Raw genomic sequence first — 20313 nt, 5'->3', positions numbered from 1 at the left:
TGTATGTGTATGTATATGTTTGTGTGTCTGTGTTTGTCCCCCCAACATTGCTTGACAACCGATGGTGGTGTGTTTACGTCCCTGTAACTTAGCAGTTCAGCAAAGAGACTGATAGAATAAGTACTAAGCTTACAAAGAATAAGTCCTGGGGTCGATTTACTTGACTAAAGGCGGTGCTCCAGCATGGCCACAGTCAAATGACTGAAACAAGTAAAAGAGTAAAGAGTAAGAGTAAATATATATATATATATATATATATATATATATATTGAGAGGGCATGACAGAGAGTGAGTGGGAGAAGTCAAATTGCTGAGAGAGCTGCGTAGAGAAAGAAAGAGGAAAGTTAAGAGAGATAAGTAAAGGCATGAGTGAATGAGAATCAGAAAAAAGGGTGGAGATAAATATATTCATCAAAAAATGATAGAGAAAGTGAGAGAACAAAAATGATAGAAGTAGCATATAATTTGTTTAAAATAAATGCAATTTTATTATCATTATTTTTTATTTTAACTTAGAAAAATAAGAATTTCTAAAACAGCAGAACCTCACAGTACAAGTGTACCATTGTACAAGTAATTTGCTGTATGAGCCAAAGCTTGTGCGAAGTTTTGTCTTGAAGTATGAGTGGAAATCCGCAGAACAAGTGAGTTTCATACAAGTAACCGCTAGTTGGCGCTGAGCTTGCACATGCTCTCCCAATAAGTGCAGCATCAGTTTGCTCAGTTCACGTGTTTATCTTGTAGTAGCATCCCTGTTGTGTTTTCCCAGGGTTTCTCTTAGTTTTGTGCAGTTTTTGCTATTATTTTATAATAACTACATGTGTCCTAAGAAAGTTAATGCAAAGGACAGTGCTGTGAAGAAGAAAAGCTGGTTATGACAAAAATGAAGAAGGAAATCATTAATAAACATGAGAGAGGAGTGTGTGTAGTGGACATAGCACATGAATACGACCGAAAAACATCAACCATCGTGAAGAAAAAGAACGAGATCAAGACCGTTACAATAGCAAAGGTTGTCTCCAGGCTCTTTAGGAAATGTGCATCTGTCCATGTAGAGATGGAAAAATTGCTTCTCCTGTGGATCAACAAGAAGCAACTCACAGGGGATACAATTATGGAGACCATCATCTGTGAGAAAGCACAAGCATTGTATGCGGATCTCCTCAAGCAGAACCCAGGAACATCAATGGAGAAGACACCAGCAGACATATTTAAAGTCAGTCGTGGCTGGTTTGATAATTTCAAGAAGTGGACTGGTATTCATAGTGTCACAGGTATGGAGAAGAAGCAAGTTCTGAGTTGAGGGTTTCGTGTGTGAATTCCATCAGCTCATCACAGCCGAGGGGTACATCACACAGCAGATATTCAGCTGTGATGAAGCTGGCCTTTTCTGGAAAAAAATGCTCAGAAGAACCTACGTAATGCAGAAAAGAAGAAAATGCCAGGCCACAAGCCTTTGAAATATAGGCTAACTCTCACCCTTTGTGCCAATGCCAGTGGAGGCTTAAAGATTAAGCAACTCTTTGTTTACCATGCCAAAAACCCACAACTGTTTAAGTCGCAGAAAATCCTGAAGGAGAAACTGCAGATCATGTGGATGGCCAATGTTAAAGCCTGGGTCACTAGGCAATTCTTCGCCAAGTCAATCAACCTTGTCTTCGGATCAGCAGTGGAAAAGTACCTTCTGGAGAATGATGTTCCTTTCAAGGCCCTCCTCATCCTCAAAAATGCTCAAAGGCCCTCCTCATCCTCAAAAATGCTCCTACAAACAGTTCTATATTTTACTAAATAGTTCCTGGTTTCCTTTAATATGTTTGAAGAGAATGAATCACAAATAGCTTATGTAGACAGCACACATTCAACTTTTGATGTATTGCAATTTATGAATAATGATTTCAGGCATGGGATTAGTCTTTTAGTTCCTATTAAAACCTAATGATTATTACAAGACTGAGAAAATGCTAAAAAGTAAAAGGCTTTCAATAACTGCAAAGGAAATAAAGATTGCACAAATACATGGTTAGCATTTATACGTAACCATACACTATAGCATTATATACATAGCTTTTTTCATTCCCAAAAGTTATTTTGGATACAATGTAAAGGTGAGTGAGTATTTCTGTTCAAATTTATCTCTCCATTCTCTCTAGTTGAGTAACCTCTCTGAGTTGTTAGCCAGTAACACATCATAATTGTAGACATTTTGTGAGTGAAAATAAAATGCCATCTGGTCCTCACTTGGTCCTCAGTACCTTTAGTAGAATACATTCTGTTGCAAGCATTTCATAAAACTGTAAATCTCTTCTTGCTCGTGTTTTTCCTACAGATATCTGTGAAGGTCTGTAATGGTCATGGAAACTTCCCTTGTCAGACCAACTTATAAACAGAATATTAAAATAGCAAATCTTTACCAACATAAATCAAGGTAACTTACGTTAGCCTCATTATTCACAACAGCAGTGAAATTTCCAACAGTGATAATATATTTATATTGGCAAAGAACACAAAACATTCTTATTGAGTCACGCACATCAACATCAATATCAAAATCAAATCAATTGGAAATTGTAGTTGTGAGCCCCGTGCTGGTAGCACATAAAAAGCACCATCTGAATGTGGCCGATGCCAGTGCCACTTTGACTGGCTTCCATGCCGGTGGCACATAAAAAACACCATCTAATCATGGTTGATGCCAGCTTCTCTGCCCCCTGTACTGGTGGCATATAAAAAGTATCCACTACACTCTCCGTGTGGTTGGCATTAGGAAGGGCATCCAGCTGTAGAAACACTGTCAGATCAGATTGGGGTCTGGTACAGCCTCTTGGTTTCCCAGACCCCAGTTGAACCGTCGAACCCATGCCAACATGGAAAACAGATGCTAAACGATGATGATGATGATGATGATGATGATGATTAGTTGTCTTAAAATAACCTTTAGTATTGTAATATTCACTGGTGAAGTAACTGCCTTGCAGAAAACAATATAACTTTTTCATGAGGCAATCACTACAGCAGAGAAAACTTGAACACTAGAAGGACTGAAGCACCTTACATACTATGAATCTTTATTTAATATGTTCCTTTTTTAAAACAGAGTGTTAGTGAAAGATAGAGATAAATCTTAAGTAAATGCAACAGAGCTAGTGTTATTATGAAGAACAGCAAAAAGAATAACAGGTCTTGCACACTGATGCTACTTACTTATATAATATTTTATTTGCACATCAGAAAAATATATATATTCACTATATAATCTTCAACAAAAGAGCTTTGACAATGTATTTAGAAATTGGCTCTTATTTTATTGCAAAGGAAGCAGTTAAATAAATAATGATTTTTGTATTGTGAAAACTATTGATTTCCTTTGCACCAAAATTAATAATGATGGTGCACGTATCTGTATGTACATGTGTGCAATCATGTACACACATTGTTTTACATTTTAAGCTGCTATTTATTGAGCTTAGAAAAACAACTAAATTATCTTCTTATATGTTTAATGTTAATTTCTAAGAACAAATAATTTCTGCTTAGAATTTTAAGTGAAACTGAAAACTTTTCCTATATTCTTTCTAGTTCATTTGAATAACAACTTACTTCATATATCAATTGTAAATATATGTAACTATAAGTAATCCAATGGTTACAGCTGATTAATGTCATATACATTCTTCTGCTTTATCTATTGTTAAAGCTATTCAGTTTATTATTTATCTATTATTAAGTATGGTGTCAGCTTTTAAAAATTATAGTTGATTCATTAATGCTTCTTGAGTTTCTCTTATTCTGCATTTTTCTGGTTTACATAGTTAGCTTTATCTTCTTTTAGAAAAATGCTGTTAATAGAGTGAGTCATAAAGGTTAAAGTATATTGGTTGTATAAGTGATCTAATGACAAAAGTTCTTGATACCATACAAAGTCTTTTGTTTCATCATTCTACTAGACAGTGTCATTGAGATCTACCATTCTAGAAGCACATGTTGATTATCAAGAATTCAGATCCTATTATGAAACAAGGAATTGTTTTATTCCGTTGAATTAACCTAATGATTTCAACAATTCAGGAAAATAATTAGATTTTCAGAATCATCCCACTTATTTTGACATGGAAAATTTAAAGTAGAAATTTTATAACCCAGAAAACTTTGTCTTTGTTGACTGATAAAGCTAAAAAGGCTTAAAAGAAGAAAAGACCCCAGTTGTCCATGAGAATCCAGTAAATTACTTTTTTTATGTTTATAATGCACAATACTTGTCTCATTAAACTATTCTAGCAGATTATTTTTTCTCTTGATTTTATGACATACTGAGTTGCTGAGATCCAAAAATTGTAGAAAATATACTCTAGAAAGTATTTCTTCAAAATACATAAATTAAAAAAAAATCCCATTAAAATGTAAACAATTCAAAGAATTATTGAAGGTGGTTTAATTTTTGTTATGCTGGCCCAAAGATCTTAGGACATATCTTGTAAATACATCTAAATAGAATGATGTAACCTATGAAGATTATGAATATTGAAATACAAGACTAAAGAAACAGAAAACATAATGAGTAAATGTGCAGTTACAAGTACATAGTGAGAAGAAAAGAGAAAGCAAGAGGTACTGTGGAAAAGTGAATGTATAAAATTATCAGAAAATGTTTTATGCATTTACTTACTGAACAACAGTCCCTAAATTTCCGTGCATCCGGAGCTGACGTGAAATTGAGACCCCACTCACAGTCATACCAAGGATCTCGCCAGTGCACAAAACAATCTGTGGCAGGGCAAATAATAGTTCCTAAAAAGAAAAAGAAAAATTCAAAATTCTGATTATATTTTATTTCTTATGATAAAATAAACTAGTGATGCTTTTGAATTTTTGTTCAAGTCAATGGTATACTCATATTTTAATGAACAGTTACACATCTAAATAAATTAGTTGTTTGACATTTCAAATCTTACCTCCAGTTGAATTATTTTTTTAATCTCATTTGAAAATATCAACTTATGTGTTTCAAAAGAGCTGATGTGGCATTTCAGATGAAAAACTTAAACCATAGCATGATTGCCAAATATAGCAAAAATGTTTGTCAGCATGTTTCATTTATGAAAAATGTGCAAAAACATGGTAATATTTTTATAGATTTTGTCATTGTTATCAAAATGATTTTGATTTAAACTTTAAATTTCATTTTATTCCAATATTGTTCCGAGTAACAAAAATCATCCAATGCAAATTCAATAGATGTACAAAACAAATTGATGAATGATTCTATATTTTTGAAGCCTTACTGCAATACTGAGGACAAAGGGCTAGAGCAGTCCTTGACTTTACAAATAGCTTGATTGGCATCCTAATGATTGTCCTCATGAGGTATGCAATAAGAAAGGAAACAGATTTGCTTGAAGTTTAAATTCTGAAGTACATGACTTGAATTTCAGTAAAAAAATGTCTTAGTTTAAATAAAGTATAATCAGTTAAAGATTTCAATGAGTTGGAAACCTGAGAAAGTATTTAGCTCTGAGAAAAATAAAGAGTTAATTAAAGATTAAACCATAAAGAAATAACCGGGATCCATAAAATTATTCAAAACAGAATGTGAAGGTAAGATTAGATATTCTTAGTATGTAGTATAACCAATCAATACACAGGAGATATAACATAATCTTGAGAAGATTGATTATGAATAAAAGATTTGTAATTTTAAAGGAGCGGTTAGAGTAAAAATCAATATCATTTAGAAAATCTAATCATTGGCATAAATGTTAAGCCTTAGAAATAGTTGGATAAAATTTCGACAAAATAATGTGCAAAAAGCAAACTAGATGCATAAAGAGAACTTATAGAAGTTACTGTATGCATAAGAAAAACAGAAAGAAAGATAATGCAAAAAAAAAAAAAAAGTTTCCTATTCAAAGCACTGAAAATACCATTGAAAGATTAGAAAAATAAACGGATTATGCAAGATGGGCAAAATAATATTGTGAGAATATTGTTTTTAAAAGAGTTGTGAAATTATGACTTGGTATAAGGCTAATCTAAGATAGATATTATTAGATCAATTTGAATAAATAATAGATTTAATTGCTAAGTTAAATGGGATAGAAAAAGAATAATAGATTGAATGGCAAAACTCAAATCGCAACGAATGACATGTACTTTGCTGTGATTAGGAATGTAGTTGCCTGGTAAGCAATGGATATATTACGAGAGACCTGTCAATGGGCATGTCATTCTCATTAGGTGTTTTTTAATGTCTAATATCATTATTTCAATAAATCTTTTATGTATAAATAATGATTAATACATAGGTGATATTAGCAAACATGTCTAAAAATGCTAATTAGGTTTTCATATATATTGATCTGCAACTGAAATGTCCACTTCCCATAACCAAAATTAGCAAGAAGCAAGAAGAAAAGTAAAATTTTAAATCTCATAGATGAAAATGTAACTAAAACTTCTAAAATAGTTTATTAAATTTTTGTCTCACTTTAAAGTATTTTTCTTTTTTCTTTGTAATTTTTATTAAATAATGTTCTAATAAGCTATAATTATTTGTAGGATATGGCTAAATTTTAACTTCTGTTTGCAAATACATAAATTCAGAATATAAATTATAACATTTCCTTCATGTGATACGTTAATTTAAACCAAGAAAAAAAGTAAATGTTATTAAAAAACTTCAACTGTAAATAATTAGCAAATTATTTTTGCATTGTTTGAATATAATCAATGCATAAAATGATTTGGTATTTATGCAAAGCAGATATTAACTGTTATTGGCTAATGTACAAATTCTTAATACTGGTTACTTTTTCTTACAATCAATACATCATCTGTGCAAGATAAAATGATTAGTTTGCTAATATAAAGGCAACAACTGGGCAGCATGATTAGAGCATTGGAGAGAATGCCTTGCTGTATTTATTCTCCCTGCAATCTGAATTCAAATTCTGTCAAGGTCAACTTTACTTCTCCATTTTTCAGGGTCAAAAGAATGCCCCATTCTAGAGTAGCAGATTAGTGTCTCGGTTTGATGGTCAAATAAGATGCCTAGCAGTATCTGTTCTGGTTCTTTGCATTTGACACAGTATCAGTAGTGATGTTACTGATGCCAACTAGTATTAGCCCAAGTCAGTGACCTTTATCTTAGATATCATTAGTGGCTTCAAGAGGGAAAACTTGAATGCATGAAAAGCTCTAATCTTCTGAAAAAATCTAACCCAGGCCAGTACATGCACATGCAACTGTATGGTCAATCTTGACTAATGAAAGTCCTATCAATATATCTTAATTTCTACTTTGCACATTACTTTACATTAGGGTCCTTGTACAGTTTCAGTAGCTCCTCACTCAATCTTTCTCCTTTCTGGTGAAAGAGATCCTCTCTCCCCACTCCCTCCCCCTCTCTCATGCGCGCGCGCGCACACACAAATGAAAAAATTCAAATAATAGATTATTCCAAATATTTAATGAAACAATACTATAACCATTAGCTCATATCAGTTCAGTAAATTTCCTAGAAACTGAGTAGTTAGAATTCTTTCAAAAACCTTATTTTGAGATTTAAACAGTGTATGAAAGTGTGTTCCTCTCCAAACCATGAATCTAGAACCTTAAAATAAGATTGAAATTGACTGAAAAGGGGATGGAAAGGCAATAAGTAATTCATGTACAGAGAAGAATTTCAAGAAATTAGCTCTGAAATGTTTTCCTTCAATTGCCAACTTTTGTATGTACATAAACATTAAGATAGATGTTAAGATTTCTTCACATTTTATCAGGGCAACTTTGTGAATTTTAAGATGTCTACAATTTATTGAGAAAGAAAAGAATATTAATAACACAAGACAACAGATTTTTTTTGAAATCTCAATTGCATAAGATTTTTTCTACTAATTCTTACTGTTTTTAACCTGCTAAATTAAAATCTGAAAATGATTATGTTCTACATGCTCTAGTTTTCCTGCAAATTTAAATTCTGCATTCTAGCCATTTTCAGTCATTTTAATTACTTATACGTTTATGTTGTCAACAGAGACATTAAAATTATTTTCTTTCCCTTTTAGATATGATCATGACTACAAAGAGACATCAATGTACCAACAAGCTGGATACTTTCTGTTACATTTGTGGATGCTTCATGCTTATTCATCAAAGGTACAATATAGCACTAAGTGTGCTTAGGACTTACTCTTGGAGACCAAAACAAGAAATGGACTCCATGTATTGTGTGTCATAACTGCGAGGAAATACTACATGACTGGACAAAATGGTAACATAAGGGTTTTCCTTTCAGAATTCTTATGACCTGGCAAGAACTGAAGAAGCACACAAATGACTGCTATTTTTGTCTTGTCAATACAAAGGGTATTGGCAAGAAAAAAATAGACAAAAAAAAATCTCATGTCCTTAGTACTCACTCAGCAATCCGACCTCTCTGCACTCTGATTAGCAACCAATTCCAGGTTTTAAAAGATTTTCTCCATCTGACAATGTGGATAGCAACCAAGAGCAAGGGACTGATGGAAGTCAAGAAATACTTTCAGAATCCAATGATCCTTTTTATAAAATGCACCATAAATGTTCAATAATATTGAGATCTGGGGACTGTGATGGCCAGATAAGATGCTCAACTTCACTAGAATGTTCCTTGTGCCATTCAGTAACAACTTTAGCAGTGTGAATCGGTGCATTATCATCCTAAAAGATTGCATTTCCCTCCGGAAACAGTTCCACAAACATTGGATGAATTTGATCAGATAAAATGCTTAAATAGTCTTGACTATTAATTCTGCCATGAAGGGAAGCCATTGGGCCAGCAGATTTCCATGTTTAACAGTTGGAAGAAGGCAGTCTGGGTCAAATGCTTCTTTTGGCTGCCTCCACACATATACTCGGCTGGTAGTTGGAAATAAGGTAAAGGATGACACATCCGAGAAAATAACATTTTTCAACTGCTCTAGGGACAAATTCTGTAGGTTTTTATTCCACTCTAAATGCTTTGCAACGTTTGCTTTTGAAAGTAGTGGTTTTCTGATGGCAGCCCTCCTGTGAAATCCAGAAAGTGTTTTAAATTGTGTTCTTGAATAAATTTTTACTATTCTGCATTTTCTTTTTTATTACCCAGCTAATTTAAAGAGTTTAATCACATATTTCTCCTGATAGATTATGATGTCAATGTGATGAAGATAAAATTTTGAGATTTTGAAATACCTTGATTGCAAAAATGTTAGAGCATCTAGAAAATAACCAACTTCAGATCTGAAATCTATGCACTCAAATTAGGTAATACCAAGTGTTGATAGCAATGCAACAAAAAATTTGTTGGCCAGTATTATCTGTTAATCAATATACACACACACACACACACACACACATCATCATCATCATCATTTAGTGTCCATTGTCCATGCTGGCATGGGTTGAAGAGTTTGACCAGGGCTGGTACACTGGAAGGCTGCACCAGATCCCAGTCTGATTTGGTATTGTTTCTACAGCTGGATGCCCTTCCTAATGCCAACCACTCTGAGAGTGTAATGGGTGCTTTCACATGCCACCAGCATGGGTGCCATTTGTGTGACACCAGTATCTGCCATGACTGTGATTTTACTTGGCTTGATTGGTCTTCTTCTCAAGTACGACATAATACCAAAGGTCTCAGTCATTGCCTCCGTGAGGCCCAACACTCGAATGGAGCTTTTCACATGCCACCGGTATTGACCACTTTGTCTCTGTGAGGCCCAATGCTTAAAAGGTGCTTTTTACGTGCCACTAGCACAGGTGCCAGTTATGTGATACCAGCATCAGCCACAATATATATATATCATCATCATCATCATCATCATCATCATCATCATCGTTTAACATCCGCTTTCCATGCTAGCATGGGTTGGACGAGTTGACTGAGGACTGGTGAACCAGATGTCTACACCAGGCCCCAATCTGATTTGGCCGAGTTTCTACAACTGGGTGCCTTTCCTAACGCCAACCATTCTGATGGTGTAGTTGGTGCTTTTACATGCCACTGGCACAAAGGCCAGTCAGGCAGTACTGGCAATGGCCACGCTCAAAATGGTGTATTTTACGTGCCACCTGCACAGGATCTAGTCCAGCAGCACTGGCAACAACCTCGCGATGATGTCTGCTCAAGTGCCACCAGCACAAGTGTCATGAAAGCGACGCTGGTAATGATCACACTCAAATGGTGCTATCTACATGCCACTGGCACGGAAGCCAGACAGCTGCTCTGGCAACGCTCACACTCGAATGGTACTCTTAGCGCTCCACTGGTACAGGTGCCATCACAATTTCGCTTTCACTTGCCTCAACAGGTCTTCGCAAGCCAAGTTTAGTGTCCAATGAAGGAAAGGTACACATAAGTGGGCTGGCTACACCCTGGCAGAGGCCTCGGATTATGGTCTCACTTGGCTTGCCGGGTCTTCTCACGCATGGCATATTTCCAAAGGTCTCGGTCACAAGTCATTGCCTCAGTGAAGCCTAATGTTTGGAGATCATGCTTCACCACCTCATCCCAGGTCTTCCTGGACCTACCTCTTCCACAGTTTCCTTCAACTACTAGGGTGTGGCACTTTTACACACAGCTATCCTCATCCATTCTCACCATATGACCATACCAGCGCAATCATCTCTCTTGCACACTACAACTGATGCTTCTTAGGTTCAACTTTTCTCTCAAGGTACTTACACTCTGTCGAGTAAGCACACTGACATACACATCCATTGGAGCAGATTGGTTTCTTTCCTTGTTAGCTTACGCATGTCCTCAGCAGTCACAGCCCATGTTTCACTGCCATGTAGCATGGCTGTTCATACACATGCATTATACAGTCTGCCTTTTACTCTGAGTGAGAGGCCCTTTGTCACCAGAACGGACTCTCTCATTGTTAGACCATACAAATGATTTGTTTATATTGATCAAATGTTTGTGTTCACATAAGCTCACTAATTCCATCAAATTGACATTACCTGTACAGGTGCACCATGTGCCACATGTCAGATGACAAAATGGTCACAAAGCAACACGAAATGGAGTGTTTTGCTGAAGAACACAATGCAACGTTCGGTCTGGAAATCGAAACCACAATCTCGCAATCATGAGTGCAACACCCTAACTGCTCTAAACCATGCAGCAAAAAGGTACTTCCATTATAATGTACTTAAAATTCAATAGACTGAGAATCAAAAGTGGCTTGGACTAAGATATAGTTAAAACGTAAGAAATATCATCAAGAGGACCTAACTCAGCAATATATGACTCTTGACTTTTTCAGCATATGAAGATATCAAATCAAATTTGCTGGTTAGTGTTTTTATTAAAAGATACATCAGCACTTTTCACTTGAAAATTACTAACAGGCTACATTATAATTAATAAGATAATACACAGCTACATTTGCTTCAAAACCAACATTTGATATTTTATATAGTGAAATTTCATTGAGATTATAAAGCTTAAGAAAATTTATAAATGTAGAATTTATATAAGAAAACATCTGATATATTTCTAGGAAACTTTGCCCTGTTCTAGGGTGAAGCAGATGTCCATGAGACAAAATACTAGTTGGAAGAAGCAAAGAAAGACAGTTTAGGTGAAGATAGCAATGTTCAGAGAAATAGGATTCATCTCAGAAAAGGAAAAATAGGCTCTATAGTTTGCATGTTATTATAACATTGGATATTTGCTTAGAAAAAAATGCAGATCAGAATGTGAATGAGCATGACATGCCTGCTCCGTGTGCTTTGTATAAAATCAACTTATACAAGTGGTTGTATTTTCTGATGTTGAAAGGGAAGTTTTGCGACCTTCATTAAGTGGCATTCTTATGTATGACCATTATGAGAGGTCAACAAAGATTCTCAGACTAACGTTTGAAGGAAGTGTAAAGGCTTTAGTTGTACATTTTGCCTAAGGAATAGTAGACGTATTTACACATTTCCTTGTAGGTAAGTAGTATCTACGTTTTAGTGCTGGTAACTGACACTAGATTGTCATGATATTTTTCCCAGTCCCCAACACACACACATACACACACTTTATGATGAATAAATATCTTAGTTTGTGAAAACTGTCATATTTGCTTAGAGTATTGAAACTGAATGCAAAGGATGTCTGACTGTAGAAGTTGGAGCTGAACGATATAATGTCATCTTTGTAGAGGCGTGTATGGTTAGAGGCATAAAAGTGCATAAAATAGAATCAGAGATATAATCTGAGCAGATAAAGAAGTTGGTAGAGAAAGTGTTGACACACATTGCAATGAGGTAGGCAAGTTGAAATATATTTGTTATGCCCTAATATGATTGTAGTTATGGAATTACATGGAGATGTGCATATGTATGTAAATATGTATGTATGTATGTATGTATGTATATGTGTAGGCAGGTTTTAGATATGCATGCATGCATGTAGATAAGTATGTACATATGCATGCTTACTTGCCAGCCAACCAGTCTAAATATACATGCACATGTATACGTAATGGAAAGGATCCATGAAGATGTAGGATGGATGAAGGATGATCTTAGGCTGCTGAGACTTGCATAAGAGATAACAAAGGATAATTGGCCTTACACAGTACTCAGAAAGACTTGCCCAGCCTTGCTAGCATATTATGACTCAGGTTGCTAACTCATAATGCACATAATATAGACCCACCTCCACCCAGATGATTGGGTCACTTACCCAAGCTACTTCCTATTGATATCCATTCCTTGTTTTTACTTCCAATACTCCCCACACATACTCCTTGTTCATATCCATTTTTCAGTTTCCCCCACTTGTAACCTCTGACCTCAGCTATTTTCTATAGACATCTATTCTTCATTCTTACCAAACACAACCCCATCCAATCCCATATTATTCTGCAGATGTAAGCAATGAAAACAAATCTGTTACTATATGCTATATTTCCATCTGTGTATTATTAGTCACCATTCTCTCTTCTCTGAACTCAATTAGTATGAGTGTATATAATTCTTATTGTATACACTCATACTGACCATCCTTGTTCACCATTCACAACCTTCATCTCCTATATACACCTGACCTCTTTCACAGGTTTATATCAATTTCACTCTCCTCCAACTATCTTACATCCTGACTCACCACTCTCCTTGATTCTTTTGTATCCACATTATATACATCCCATATACATCTCTTGGCATGTCAACATCATGATAAGTTCTGCCAACTTGTCATCACTGTATTTACTTCTTTTGGGTTCCTACTGCAGTTTCCCTCATTCATATGGGTGAAACTGGAGGTATGAATCTTCTCTACAAGGTAATTATGAATCTCCCTTACAAACAGCAAACTTGTTCCTACTCTCCTCATCATACTTTAACCTCTCAACAACTGCTTAAGGCATCCACCCAATCTCTTAACTTGCCAAGTAAAAAGCACCTAAATACACCCTGTAAAGTTATTGATGTTAGAAGATCACCCAACTGTAAAAATCATGCCAAAACTATGACACTGGAGCAAGACGTGATCCTCTGACCCATTGGATCCTGTCAAAACATCCAGACAGAAGACACTAAGTGATGATGATTATGATAATGATATACATACATATATGTATACACACATACACATAAACACACACACAAAGGAAATATCTGATTAATAAAACTGTGGGTGAGAAATAAGGTAAAACAATAAAAAACAAAATACTTTGAATCTTGATCAACTGAAGTAAGATGTATTGATATTTCACTACAATAACTAGATTGCATGGAAAAAATGTTTTAATTTCAGTAATTAACTACGAGAACTATTCCTATAGTTTCAGTTAATTTGGTGCAGCCCTTTTTAGTTACTCTTTTTTCTTTTACCAGTTCTATAATCAAATAAATAAGGAATAAAGAATTCTTCATAGGAAAATTATGATACCAAAGAAGTAATTGTTTTGTTGGCAATACATTTGAATTGGTCTCTCAAAGTGTATTCTGATACCTTTTCATGTAATATTAATATACCAACAGAATACTAATCATTTTTGGAAAAGATTATAGGCAATGAAATGATATTTATTAAGAAATAATAGCATATCTATAAATTTACATGTTTTCTTTCGAAATTTATTTCATGTACATCTGAAGTACATTTATCTTTTTTTAATAAGTGCAGCATTTGGAAATGGAAATTGGTCTCTCATTTTCTCCTTCTACTTTATACATTTATGTCCTTTCTAATAAAACCTAGAAACTAGAACTCAAGAAGAGTAACATACAAAATTGCTTATATCCAGATGCTTAGGTACTTACCTGGCTGGACTATTTTAACATCAAATATTTTCTCCACATGTCGATTGTAAGCAGTTATTTGAAATATTGTGTCCGGAGTATCTTCAATACAGGATATGTTCACAGGCACCACATCATCTGATACACGTTCCCATCGCATGTACTCCCCATCTCCATGAACCCGAAATACTTCAGCCCAAAGCCTGCAAAACAGAAGAAAAAAGTATTTATGTAAAATAAAGGACTGCAAAATTTGTAAAGAATAACAGCAATTGTCAAGTGCATAGAGCATTTAATCAAATGTTAGAAATTCATCTTAGTAAGAGTAATTATGTATCTCAAATTTTGTGAGCTAAAGTTCTGTTCTAAAGAGTTGCCTAAAATAAGTACTTGAGGTCATTATTATTGTCAGATTAGTAAAAATATTTAAAGCAGAGCATATAGTCTATGAAGAAGCAAAGATAAAGTTCAGCCGCACATCAATATTTTTTCACTAACACTCTAACCATAATAATTCCTTTCTCAACTAAGAAGAAAGAAGTGTTTTTCGTATAAAATAATGCCAGGATGGTAGTTTTAAAACGTTTATAACAAAGGATTTAAAAGATAATGAAGTATAAACATAAGGTACTGAAAGACATTTTTGAGAATAGTAAGTTTAAGAAAACGATTGAACTAAACTATAATTCTATCACTTCTGACTTCCTTTAATCAATTTAGTCTACACTATTTTTGTTCACCAAGTCTATTTAACTTTTCCCAATATTTGACTATAGTTTCATTGTTTTATTATTTCACTTTTCACAGCCAATGCAGTTACACTTATATTTCTGTTAGCTCATCCAAAATAATCCAATAAATAATATTTATCTAATTGATTTCCAGAATGTTGTAGTAAACTTGTATTCAAATTGGTTGATGTTAGTTGTTCTAGACATCCCTGCTCCTTTTACATCTCCCTTTTCTGTTTCCTGGTTTATACCAAAATATTGTAGGTTTGAAAATATTTGTATTTGATTAAAAAATTCATGGTATTATCTGCTTGCAGATTATGTCCGTATCAACAGTTGATTTTGATACTCAATGGAGTTCTCATTTTATTTGCACTTAAATTATGCACAAGGTATATGACAAGGATCAATCTAGTTTTTCACCAATTGCTGCTTGTTATTTGATTTTACAACTGAAGTTCTTTTGTCGTTCTGCAATACACAGCTGACATCAATAATATAACCTACATTTATTACAGAAACATAATTATTTAGTAACAAATAGACTCAACAACTCACTAGACATCTTCCAGTCTGCTCAAACTTTAGATACTATAATAGAATATCAGCACTTTTCTTTAGCCACATATTTGGTCAGTTGTATACACTGTCTCTTATACATTATTTATAACTTCAGATTCATATATATATATATGTGTGTGTGTGTGTGTGTGTGTGTGTGTGTGTGTGTGTGTGTTACATTCTTTGAAAAGACATAATCAATGAGACAATAAATGTAAATGTTTGTTCCAAGCAATATGGTAAACAGAGTTCACTGAAATATTTGTGTTTGTAAATAAATATGTCAAGCATCAAGCAAAAATATTATCTATTTAATATATTTAACTAATAAACCTCAAATATTTTTTTTATCTGTCTACAGAGAAAATATTCTAATATGTGATAGATTTAGAAATTTCATTGGACAGTGTTTCAACTGTTTATATAACAATATGAAAAGTATATCCTTTAAGATATGTTTGATGCCACTAATTGAAGAGGATGTATTTATATTTCAATGGGGTCGGGAATGTTCAAATGATTAATTCTTCAATTTTTTTTTCTCTGATTAAGCTAATCATTAAGTGTTCTTTTGTATACTGGTAAAATAAATTACTTTATAGATTATATTTCACACAAAAACCTTTTGAATAATCAGTAAATAGTAAACTAGGTTTCATTTGAAAAAACAATCAGTCAAAGCACTTTCTAAATTAAAGATATCTGAAATATTTGAATAGACAGTTACTATTAATGTATCTTTCAATTAGTTAGTTCAAAAGAGGAAAGGCAATGTTCACAGCTTTTATTAACTGCTACAAGCTGAAATAAGGAAATAGGTGGATATGTTCAAAAACTTTAGAATAACATACTGTATATCTTATATTAAAAATTTTCTTTAGAAGCTTTATTTTCAGGAATTACAATACATAAATAATGCAATACATAAATACATGAATAATGCACACCTTTTTGCAGAACAGCACAGCTACAATTATCTCTGCCCACGCCCCACAAGTGGGCCTACCAAATGATCAAAAGGACCATTTTTATGATACCCATCTACAGGCTACCTCAAAGATAAGTGACAATGACCTCATCTTTGCGGCTGGAGGTTTTAATGGGCATGTTGGGTGGCAATCCAGTATCTTTACTGGTGTACACGGAAGCCATGGTATAGGCTCCCAAAATGATGAAGGAAATAGGCTACTGGAGTTCTGTGATGCATGTAACCTTTTAATCTGCAACACTAACTTCAGACAGCCACCTGATAACCTATCAATCAGGTGACTCTGCTAGCCAGATTGATTTCATTCTCACCAGACCGCGGGACACAGGGTTGCTCTTAAATACAAAGACCCTCTCAGGTGAAGAATGTACCTCTCAGCATACACTAGTCATTAGTGTGACTTAAGACTCGAGGCCAGAAGGATGCCAAGAAGCAGACGAATCCAGAAGAGAAGGATTTGGAAGCTAAAGAACCCTTCACATGGTCAGAAATTTAGGGACATCCTCATCAAGAAATTTGATGAGAGGGAGGAGGAGCTACAGACCTCGGACATAGAAGGCAGCTGGAAATTCCTATGAGACAGCTTACTGAGTGCCACAGGCCAAGTCTGTGGATGGTGCAAAGTTCCTTCCAGACCTAGAGTAATGTGGTAGTGGAATAATGCGGTAGACAAAGCCATTAGAGCCAAGAAACAGGCCTGGAAAGCTTGGAAGGGTGGGGTAGTAGGGAACTGTTCCAGATAGCCAGAAGGGAAGCTGGGCGACAGGTATAGATAGCCAAGGATGAAGCAGAAAAGAAGTTTGCCAAAGTCCAGCGATATGAGGACCAAAGAGCTGAAGCATTTCAGATTGTAAGTCAGTGTGGAGTGGCTGGCATTAGAAATGGTATCCAGCAGTAGAAACATTGCCAGATCAGATTGGAGCCTGGTGCAGTCACTGGCACTCCAAACCTCAGTCAAACCAGCCAACCCATGCCAGCATGGAAAACAGACGTTAAATGATGCTGCTGCTGGTGCTGATAATGATATTACAAAAGAAACTACCAATGAATAAAATCCAACAAAATAAACAACTGATCAAATTGACTCAAAAGTGAAAGCAATTTGATAAATAAGTCACATCGTTACAATTTATATGAATGTGTTGATTGTATGGTTGTTCACAAAAGAGGTAAAAAAAATGCAATTGATGTTCTTTTTTAATCCCCAACCCAAATAGCAGTCAGAAAGAAATTCTTGGTTATTTGGTTTTAATTTAACTTGGAAACAAAACAAATCCATGTAATGAAATAATTCTTGAATGTGAAAGCATTTTTGGATCAATGGAAATTGCTAGTTTTAAAGAAAAAAGAAACACTCAGAAATATAAATTGTCAATTTAAATAAGGTATTGCTTACATTTAAATGTTACAAAAAATAATGTAAAACACATGTTCTCACTTCAGAAAAGTATGGAATCATAACATTTTTTAGACTATGTCTCTCATTGTTAAGCATTTCAAACAAAAGAATAATATTTAGGGAAAATTTTTTAATAAATCAGAAAAGAAAGTAAGAAAAGGAGAAAGATTTAATATAAAAATCAAATCTCTTTCTAAAATAGATATAAAATAATTGTTTAAAATATCTTCAGGTCATTTAATATCATTCATAAACAAAATATTAAGCAAGAAGGAAACTATACCATTATGAGGTAAACAATCAACAAAGATGAGATTTAATATCTAGCAAATAGTTCAACAAGAGGCATATAATACAGGAATAATAATACATAACTGAAAGTTCTAAACAGAGTATATCATCACATGTGCTACACGAAATTTTAACTTTAAAGTAGAACATGCATTCTCTTTTTTCAAGTTTAAACACAATGGGATTTGTCTATAGCAAGATTAAAAGAAAATGACTAGTATAGATCCTGGAAAACACCCAAGTTATATATTTTCCATAATCTAGTTATAAGAAACACGTTGAAACTAAGACTGCAGCATAATACAGTTCTATATTTAAGAGATGAGGAATTAAGTACATTATTGACGGATATTTGTCCTCATCTTGTTTGTTGTTAACACAACATTTCGGCTGATATACCCTTCAGCCTTTATCAGGTGTCTTGGGGAGATTTCGATATTATTATTATTATTATTATTATTATTATTATTCAGGTCACTGCCTGGACACCACAACCTCCTAAGCAGACTGAGTGCAGATATGAACAGCATATGGGAACCGGTATTAAGGAAGGATAGGAAAATATTAGATTTATAAACCCTAAAATAAACTCCATAATTGCCGACAGGCATAGTGGTTAAGAGTGCGAGCTACTAACCCCAAAATTCTGAGTTCGATTCTAGGCAGTGACCTGAATAATAATAATAATAACAACATAAAAAATTACCCTAGGAATGAGAACCAGGTTCAAAATTTCTCCAAGACACCTGATGAAGGCTGGAGGGCATATCAGCTGAAACGTCGGGATAACAACAAACAAGATGAGGACAAATATTTGTAAATAATGTAAATAATGTGCAGCAATTGATATCTATGAAACTTTTGGCAAAATTTGGCTCGTAAAATCTTTTCTCTAAGCCATCTCTTATAGATTATACTTCAGTCTAATCTTATGAAACTTACTTTTCACTGACAGGAAAACCATTCCTGCTTACATCAGTGCTGCTATAGTGACTATCCACCCTCTCAGATCGATTCTTCTAGATGGTTGGAAGGTCAAAACACGTTTGTATGTTTCATGTATGCATAGTGTCTATAGCATAATGCTGTTCCTGAAACTTTCAGAATGTATTGAGTACATTTTATTGTGGAAGCAAAACTAGAGTGTTATGTCTTCAATCAGACTAGATGGCCCTCTCAAACCAATATTGTAATAGATGCATTTTATCATGGTACAACGCTTTGCTCTACAGTATCTCTATTTGTTCAAAGAAATGTAGCCAAAAGTGAAAGGAGCAGAGAGAGAACCAGAGTGAGTGGGAGTATGGAAGAATGCTTTGGACAAAAGCATGGTGAAGAAGGTGGCAGAAGAGAGGATCAGTGTTGAAAGCCGGTAAGAAAGAAGAAACAGTCATGGCAGAGAGTAATGGAAGACAATGTTGGTAGATACATCACTACAGTCTTTGACTGTTCTTCATTGGAATATCAGAATGTCATAGATGGTTAAGCCATAGGGTCATTAGTTTGTGTATTATAACTGGTTTAATGCTATGTTTGACTCTCAACAGCTAATCAAACTATTTGTTCTAAGTAACACAAAGTCTGGAGAGTTGAGTTAAATACAAAAACTCACTCAAGTAAAACTTAGAGAGGATACACTATATCATGCTGAATTATCCCAAATATACTGAAACAGAAACTTCAGTACTCTTATGACCAAATAAATTAGCAGACTTATCATTAACATGCTCTTCATCAGTTACCATAAACTCTACACATTTTAACCTTTAAATCCAACAGTAATAACAGAAACAACAGATATTCAATTCTTTCATTAATAATTAACTTACCTAGAAGACAGTTTTAGCATTAATTGGTTGATATTTTGAAATTTTGATAGATAAAAAGTGACATCTGTAACCAAAAATTTATCTAAATCAAAAACAATTTTGATTTATAATCAATATTCAGCATATGTTCAGATACATTAAACCTTGTATTCAAAATGTCAGTAGTTGATTCTTTAGCAAGTTTATTCCAAATAATAAACAAGTTAATGAATTTGCAGTTTTGTTCTAGAACAAAGTGATTATTCTTGTGATAAG

General features: G+C 34.2%; 1 protein-coding gene across 5 annotated transcripts in view; it reads right to left on the bottom strand.

Moving 5' to 3' along the window:
• The window catches only part of LOC106871954 (protein still life, isoform SIF type 1), a 1491364-nt gene that overhangs the window by 621828 nt on the left and 849223 nt on the right, over positions 1-20313 (bottom strand). For all 5 annotated transcript variants that reach the window (XM_052966200.1, XM_052966198.1, XM_052966202.1 and 2 more), the window contains 2 exons: positions 14281-14462; positions 4664-4785 (listed from right to left, as the gene is read on the bottom strand). In XM_052966200.1, the coding sequence (XP_052822160.1) occupies positions 4664-4785; positions 14281-14462 (304 nt within the window). The remainder of the gene's footprint in view (positions 1-4663; positions 4786-14280; positions 14463-20313) is intronic.

The sequence above is a fragment of the Octopus bimaculoides genome, chromosome 3, assembly GCF_001194135.2.
Source record: "Octopus bimaculoides isolate UCB-OBI-ISO-001 chromosome 3, ASM119413v2, whole genome shotgun sequence".
NCBI lineage: Eukaryota > Metazoa > Mollusca > Cephalopoda > Octopoda > Octopodidae > Octopus > Octopus bimaculoides.
Note: the sequence above shows the minus strand (reverse complement) of the source record. Positions and strands in the feature narration are given on the sequence as shown.